The sequence below is a fragment of the Diabrotica virgifera genome, chromosome 3, assembly GCF_917563875.1.
Source record: "Diabrotica virgifera virgifera chromosome 3, PGI_DIABVI_V3a".
NCBI lineage: Eukaryota > Metazoa > Arthropoda > Insecta > Coleoptera > Chrysomelidae > Diabrotica > Diabrotica virgifera.
Genome location: NC_065445.1, coordinates 141,313,772 through 141,322,329, shown reverse-complemented (window position 1 = coordinate 141,322,329; position 8,558 = coordinate 141,313,772). Strand labels below are relative to the sequence as shown.

At 34.1% G+C, this 8,558-nt stretch overlaps 1 protein-coding gene across 1 annotated transcript; it reads left to right on the top strand.

Annotated features, from left to right (window-relative positions):
- Positions 1-4,533: 4,533 nt before the first annotated feature.
- Positions 4,534-7,861, top strand: LOC126881336 (uncharacterized). The gene is made up of 2 exons (XM_050645560.1): positions 4,534-4,875; positions 7,620-7,861. The coding sequence occupies exons 1-2, from the start codon at positions 4,588-4,590 to the stop codon at positions 7,761-7,763; spliced, it is 432 nt and encodes a 143-aa protein (XP_050501517.1). The 5' UTR covers positions 4,534-4,587; the 3' UTR covers positions 7,764-7,861.
- The last annotated feature ends 697 nt before the right edge of the window (positions 7,862-8,558 follow it).

Genomic DNA, 8,558 nt, shown 5'->3' with positions numbered 1-8,558 from the left:
TATGGGGAATAACAAATGACCATTAAAAAGTATCTGCTCCCATTGTTTAATAATATACAGGGCGAGTTTCGCATTTTGACAGAAACTTGTATTCGTCATAATTTTTGAACGGTCAGATCCATGTGTCTCCTATTTTGGTCAATCGTTACACTATTACCACCTAATCAATTGATTTATTCAAACTAGAAAAAATCAGGTCCGGCTTTAAAAAATTAGTTCGTTTTTGCCTTAGAAAAAATTTCACGCTGTATACGCTTTTTGAAAACTCTAATATGAATTTTACAAATTAGACAAATAGGCCATCAAAATGGCGTATTTATTTTTTCCCCACACGATTACTTAATTTTTTATAAAAAAATTAAATTTGACTACGAATTAAAAGTTTGGTTAAGTGAACCATAGATTTAAAAAAGTTAACTTTTATTACAAAAACTAATTTTTTTTAAACAAATATTTAATTTATGTTACCACCCAATCAACTGATTTATTCAAACTGGAAAAAAATTAGGTCCGGCTTTAAAGACTTAGTTCGTTTGGGTCTTAAAAAAATTCACCCTGTATACGCTTTTTGAAAACTGTAATATGAGTTTTACAAATTAGACAAATAGGCAATTAAAATGGCATATTTATTTTTTTCCCCACACGATTACTTAATTTTTTATTAAAAAATCAAATTTCTCAAAATCACAATTTTACCATAAAAATTAAACGTTTTTCTTAAAATTAAAAGTTTCACCATTTTTTTTTCTATAACACGTCTAGATCTAAAACTCCCCACACATTTCTCTTTGACTCTATAGTTTAACCTAGACGTGATAGGTCTGGATCCCGCGTATGAAAAAAAAGTTGATTAATAGCAAGCTGAAATTTTGTTAATAGCTTAAGGGTGTCTAGTCGGACAAACTTTAATATATGGAAACACTGGAACATGGGAAGTTTTAATTGTGGAACGGGTTAAAAATTTGGAACGGTCAGACCACGAAAACGGTACATGTATTTTGTCCGACAGAACAGACTTAAACTCTCCGAACAGAGATTAATCTCTCATGCAAAAATCAGACTGCTATTTATCACCAAATGGGCGTTTTAATGAGTGGAACATGTAGAATATGTCAAATGACAGGAATTATGACAGGTGATAAATAGCAGTCTGATTTTTGCATGAGAGTTTAATCTCTGTTCGGAGAGTTTAAGTCTATTCTGTCGGACAAAATAAATGTGCCGTTTTCGTGGTCTGACCGTTCCAAATTTTTAACCTGTTCCACAATTAAAACTGCCCCTGTTCCAGTGTTCCCATATATCAAAGTTTGTTCAACTAGACACCCTTAAGCTATTAACAAATTTTCAGCTTGCTATTAATCAACTTTTTTTTCATACGCGGGATCCAGACCTATGATCAAATAGGCAAATTTTAAATTTTTTCACTTAATTTTAGCGATTTAACTTTGCAATTCACGAATCTGCACTGTTTATTTTTAAAAATTCATAACTTTTACGAGAAGAAGACTGAAAGTCTACAACAATTTTTATAGTCTTCACAATGGTAAGAGATATGTGCTGTAAAATTTTCAGAAAAAAACTATTAAAATGGAACAGAGTTGTAGCGAGTTACCCTGATTTCATTTTTTTTTCATTTTTAGGTTAAAATTCCGATTTTGACAAATTTGATTTTTTAATAAAAAATTAAGTAATCGTGTGGGGAAAAAATAAATATGCCATTGTAATTGCCTATTTGTCTAATTTGTAAAATTCATATTAGAGTTTTCAAAAAGCGTATACAGGGTGAAATTTTTTCTAAGACCAAAACGAAATAATTTTTTAAATCCGGGCCTGATTTTTTTTTAGTTTGAATAAATCAGTTGATTGGGTGGTAACATAAATTAAATATTTGTTCAAAAAAAATTAATTCTTGTAATAAAAATTAATTTTTTTAAACCTATGGTTCACTTTATCAAATTTTTAATAATTATTCATAGTCAAATTTGATTTTTTTATAAAAAATTAAGTAATCGTGTGGGGAAAAAATAAATATGCCATTTTAATTACCTATTTGTCTAACTTGTAAAATTTATATTAGAGTTTTCAAAAAGCGTATACAGGGTGAAATTTTTTCTAAGACCCAAACGAACTAATTTTTTTAAAGCCGGACCTGATTTTTTTCTAGTTTGACTAAATCAGCTGATTGGGTGGTAATAGTGTAACGATTGCCAAAATAAGAGATACATCGATCTGACCGTTCAAAAATTATGACGAATACAAATTTCTGTCAAAATCCGAAACTCGCCCTGTATATTACTAAACAATGGGAGCAGACACTTTTTAATGGTCATTTGTTATTCCCCATAGGAGCCTCTATACGAGGTAGGAGTATGTACAGTTCCTCATGACTCACCCTGTGTACTGCAAGAAAATCTGAGCAACGTACCAGTTAAATCAGGACATAGTAGAATAACGAATGAAACAAATGATGCCAAATGGATGATGATTTCTGACCATATGACATCAAGATACAAGCCTGAAGTACCTTTTCAAGTGGACCCTGCAGACTGCAGGGTTACACCTGGTATACGAACGGGTCTAAAACTGCAGACGGTTCGGGCGCAGGAATATTCTGTAGTGGTGGAAATTTCAACATTTCTATTCCACTGGGAGAATATACCTCCGCATTTCAGGCAGAGATTTTTGCAATGTGCAAGAGAAAACAACCTCAGGGCATTCGAAGTGCAGCGGGTTAACATATGCACAGATAGCCCAGCAGCCGTTGGGGCTCTTATAAACCCTATGGTGAAGTCTAGGTTGGTGTGGGAATGTCGACAAGAACTTGACAAACTGGCACAACATAACAGTGCCATACGTGGCCATACTGGTATGGGTTACACGTTATCGGGGCATATACGGCAATGAAAGAGCTGATGCACTTGCCAAGAGAGCATCAGCTACAAAATACCTGGGTCCAGAGCCGGCCGTGGGAGTGCCAAAAAGCACCGTCCGCGAACGAAAAAAAGCCTGGATCCGAAGCCAACACAACTCAAACTGGGAGAGTGTACCCGGTCAAACATATGGCAAGATGTATATTGGACGGACATGTGCTAGTAGGGCTGAGTTACTGCTAAAAACAAGCAGGAATCAGCTTAGCGTCATAACAGGTTTCCTCACTGGATATGCGCCAGTTAGGGGTCACCTGCATACAATGGGGCTGTTTCATGGAGACTTGAGCTGCAGACTCTGTAACAGAGAACCTGAAACAGTCAACCATATTTTGCATGACTATGAGGCATTGGATCGGAGGTGGCAAACACTTTTCGGAGACATCGAAGTGACTCCAAATATATATGGCACCCACCCACTAGACCTGTACTTGTACAAGCTGGTACAGGGTTCCAGAATTCTGGAATGGGTTTCATAAACGAATGTAAGATGTACAATAAGCCAAGTGACTGCAGTACAACCGATTTAAAACAGACGGTTTCCAGGGAAAAAAACCTGAAGGTATGAATAAAAAAATCAAGATGAATCTACTGCGGCTGGAATAATAATTAAAAAACTCGATTTACCTGCAACAAATGAAATGCATTTATGGGTTTAGAGCATATCATAATATGTATGTCAGACCAATAAAATTATATATTTTTTGCATTAATGTTGCAAACTTCAGGCCTACGTTTGTTGTGTTTATTTATTAAACGCAACAGGTCTTGTAGGCATAGGGCTAAAATGTTTACATTTCTGATGACATAACTAAAATAGTACATTGTTTACCGGGTAGGAAAAGCTTAACATTCCTGGACGACTGTGAAGATTGCTAAGTCGAGGCGCAAGCCGAGACTTAGCAACACAGAGTCCAGGAATGTGGCTTTTCCTACGAGGTAAACATACTATTTTTCCGCAAATCGTTTAAAATTCGACAGATATTGATTGATTTAAAAAAAACGCGATAATTTTATTCCCAAATAAATGGTGCTTTGAAATTCCTAATAAAATTACTTGGGTTACTATGGAAACGTATTGAGGTTGAATTGTCAAACTTGACGCTTATAAATAGAACACTAACAACTGTACGGAAATATCATTTATGACATTTCCTTACAGTAAGGAAGTCCTGACTTTTTCTTCAAGAAATTTTGACAGGAATGTCAAAATTTCCTGGCGATTTGCGGAAAAATAACTTAATATAACTTACATAATTTATGATTTTTATTTAATTACACTTCAGTCTATTTATACACTCCTTCACCACCTACCTCCCTGCTGTTTGTTGCGTTACGTATTTTTATTTTATAATGAAAAATTAATATACTATTTTGAAATTTATTCTACGTCATACCTGAGCAAGTTTTGATAGGGAATATCTTTTTTTGTTTAGCAAAAATTGGCTGAAAAGCTCCTCATTCTTTTATTTCTCGTAATTTTTCTCGTCAGATAAATACTTTGCATATAAAATTTTGAGTATTTATATTTATCTGTTACTGTTTATTTATTTTACCATAGATACCTTTTAACACTTTAACTTATGTCAATAATAATCAATAATGTCAATAAAATAATATCAATATCTATTCAAATCATACATTTTTAAAATACTAAATAATGGATTTTTTCGGTCTCACTTTTTATGGTTCTTCCGACCCATTTTCGGATATGGTGAGAGCAGATTACATTGAACCAATCGCACCACCCAAAAATCCACTGAAAGCAGAAAGTAAGGTAAAAAAATCTCTTTCAGAAAAAATTAAAATATTAGACTGTTACATTGGACATGCTGATGGTTATGCTTATAGATCACACGAAAGATTAGAAAAGATGAAGAGAAAATATGTACGCAAACCCGACGGACCTATAGATATGTACAACTATCCTGGAACAACAGCAATGGAGGTAATATGTTTAAATCAGATCATGAAAAGCATGACAAATTTTCACATTATTGGGCCTATTGCTCATCTTATTAAAAATAGTCAAATTTCGGGTCAAATTGTTTACTTATATCTCACACCGTCATCAATCAGCCAATCGAGTCCACCGCTCGACATAGGCCTTGTTCAGTTCTTTCCAGTGTTCTCTATACTGGGCCGCTTGTAACCAGTTTTCCACTACTCTTTTTATGTCGTCGGCCATCTAGTCGGTGGTCTTCCTCGGCTTCTTTGATAGTTTCTGGGCCCAAATTTCATGATTCGTCGTGTTCACTGTCCATCTTGTGTTCTAGCTAAGTTTCCATCTTGAACTCCTGATCTTTGCCTGATTGTTGTAGTTTCGAAGGCTCACGCTCAGCATTGCACGTTCCTTGGCTCATTGTGTAACTCTCAGTTTATTCGCGAATTTTTGATTTTTGGTCAGTGTTAAAGTCTCTCCTCCATAAGTTTGTACAGGCAAAACACATTGATTATAAACCTTTCGCTTGAGAAACATGAGAATTAGTCTTTTTTAGAATATGGCTTAGTTTGCCAAATGCTGCCCATGTCAGACATATTCGCCTCTGTATTTCATGTGTTTGATTTTCTCTGCTTCTTTTGATCTCGTGTCCCAGATATTTGCAAGTGTTTGTTTGTTGTATCGTATCATTTATTGTCAATAGTTATATTTCCACTTGGTATGAGATTTGTCCTAAGTTTAGTTTTCTCGGAGTATATTTTGCTCTCTCAGACAGAGTTTTAAGCGAATGTATCAAAGAAACTGTATCCAGTAAGTTATCTGCGATTAATACAACATCATCAACAAACCTCAGATGATTTAGTCTCTCTCCATCTATATTGATGCCCAGATCTGGCCATTGAATGTTTTTAAATATTGACTCTAGAGTTGCCGTGAACAATTTAGGTCAAATATTGCCTCCTTGTCGTACTCCTCGACTTAAGCTGAATTTTTATGTGTCTTCGCGTCCTCTATTTGATGTAACGTTCTCACAGATGTTTTTGATTTAGGTAAAAGTGTATTTCATAAGGTTTGTTCCAACTCGATACAAAACCGTTTTTGAACGGTTAGGAGTATGCGCAGTAACGAAAAATGTGATACTGTGCATAATTATTCGTTATTGCGCATGCGCGTAACGGTTCAGCGACGGTTTTGTATCGAGTTGGAACAAACCTATATACTATATACTTTTAACTTAACAATATCAATTTTATGCAAGTATTTTCTAAATTTCAATTTCATCAACATTTACATGTAAATGTTGATGATATTTGAATACAAAAAAGGTAACTTTACAATACCGTAAAATGGGGTGACTTTGACCGATTTTGTATTTTAATCCTATAAAAATCATATTTTAAATTTTGCTACATTTTTCTATATGCAAATATGTTATGGGTTTAGGCGTCTACTTTCAGTAGCTTAGATTATAATTACAAGAAAATAATCATGGGGAGGGGAAAATAATCACCCCATCTGGGGGGAAGTTGACCGTATTATGCATTTTGCCTGTAAAATTATTTTTCTTGTAAGTGGGGTTAATTTGACCGTTTTTTAAACCATTTTTTCTTAATTCGTTATATCGGTGGATTTAACAACCCTTGGAATATTAATTCTTTTTTTTAATTAAAAATGAATTCTTACGATATTTATAAATTTGAATCGTTAAAAATAATTTTAAAAATTATACAGGGTGGCTGAAGTATATCACAATAGATATTTTTCTATGTTTTCGGTCAAATTCACCCCAGCGGTCAAAGTAACCCCATTTTACGGTACAGTACTAACCTCTCAAAGTAGTAAAGGTCATCAGTACCAGCGCTAGGGTATAAGGTGCCCGCCTGTAAAACTAGCATAGGCGCCTTTCCGTTTTTGTTTTAATTAGTATTTTGTATATTACCAGCTCAGAAAGCTCATACAAGCTCCCTCCAAGCAGAGGCGCTCGCCTACAGTTCATCCCTTGCAGGCCCGTTATCTCCGGCCCTGAAGGTGATTAACAACCTATGCTGTACTAATTTAATATAATTGTCAAAAAACAACATGTTAATTTCCCTAAAAAAGGAAAAATGGATGGTTATAATAGCTAATCTAGTAAGATGTAAATTAAAGCTGGAGGGTCGGAAAATAGTAATAGATTAGTGATAGTAGTTTACATAATATCTAGTCATCATACCGTCTAGCTACGGAAAGCTCGAAGCGGAGGTAGATCAACTGGATAGAGCAAACAGAGTCGCAAGATGTCTGAATGAAACAATATGGAGAAATAAAAATATCGGGAAATAAGTGAAATGTAGAATCTACAAAACAGTCATTAGATCAATAATGACATATGCAGACAGAAATACGACCTGACATAGAGAGAGAATAAAAATAATAAAAGGCTAGAAATAGCAAAGATAAAATCGCTTCTGGATGGAAAAAACAATCACATCGACACTATGGGACAGAGCTGGAAGTGCAGATATACGACGACGATGCAAAATGAAGAACATTAAGAAGGATTAGATAAGAAACAAAAGAGCAGAATGGGACAAATATGTAAGCACAATGGCAAGAAATAATGTAGTAAAGACTGCGAGAGATGAACGATCAGTGGGAAGACCAAGAAAACGATGCAACGACAAGTTACTGGAAGACCATTTTCATTTATCTAGTCATTTTAAAACCGAATCTACTATTCTCAATAAAAAATATTTTATTTTTCTTTATAGATAGGATGGTGGCAAACCGACACAACTTTGGATTCAGAAACATGGCACAAAGAAAAACGATACCCGAGTACAAAATCTGAGTTAAGTAGATACGTCGAAATATGTATGAAAAAGGATAAAGCTTTTAGACCATCTGCATACTAACTAACGTATTATAATTGGGCAGACGAATCATAGAAATAAAAAAAAATTATGAAATATTTTACAAAATATTCTATATTTACAAATAATGAGATGGTTAATAAATGAACATATTTTGAATTTGTTGATTTGCTCCGTTTATTAATATTTGCTTACGAGACTTTATCGTTTTGTTAACAACCTAGTCCCCTTTAAGTAGAATGGTATATCTATTATACATAAGAGATATAGTGGAAAAACTTTAAGACTCTTTATTGTTTACACCGACCATGTTCGAAAAAGAAATTTTTTTTGTTTAGACCGACCACAGAGTGTAGGTTTTAATTTTAAAAATTTTTAATTGTATATTAAATTTAATTTAAGATTAAACTATATTTTTATGAAGTTAAACGTTTTTAAGTATCAATATTTATAACAATAACAAGAGTAATTACAAAGCTATTCTACATCAGTTAACAATGCAAGCATGCGGTACGAGGGAGAGTACCTTGTGACGGGTAGCTCTTTCAAGACGACGGACTCAGTAAAACACAGGTTAAAACAAAATAAATATATTCAATGTAATTATGTACAGATAAAAAAAAAACAAAATACAATTCTCGTCCCGTTGCAGCGAAGTCCTCCCCCGGATAGACGTCTGCAAAAGAAAAGCAAAATGAATATCAAAATGAAATATCCTTACACCCCACTCCAGTGTAAGATACAAACAGGCACGCGATCAAAATATTAATAATTTTTCGGGAGCAGGTTCACTTCACGGCTACCGTTTAATTACAAGTATGCGAATCACTTCAATAC

Excerpts from the sequence above, each read along its gene's own strand:
- LOC126881336 (XM_050645560.1), top strand. The coding sequence starts at position 4,588 with ATGGATTTTTTCGGTCTCACTTTTTATGGTTCTTCCGACCCATTTTCG. Across the intron at positions 4,876-7,619 it reads CTGGAACAACAGCAATGGAG|ATAGGATGGTGGCAAACCGA; the intron begins GTAATATGTTTA and ends TTTTCTTTATAG.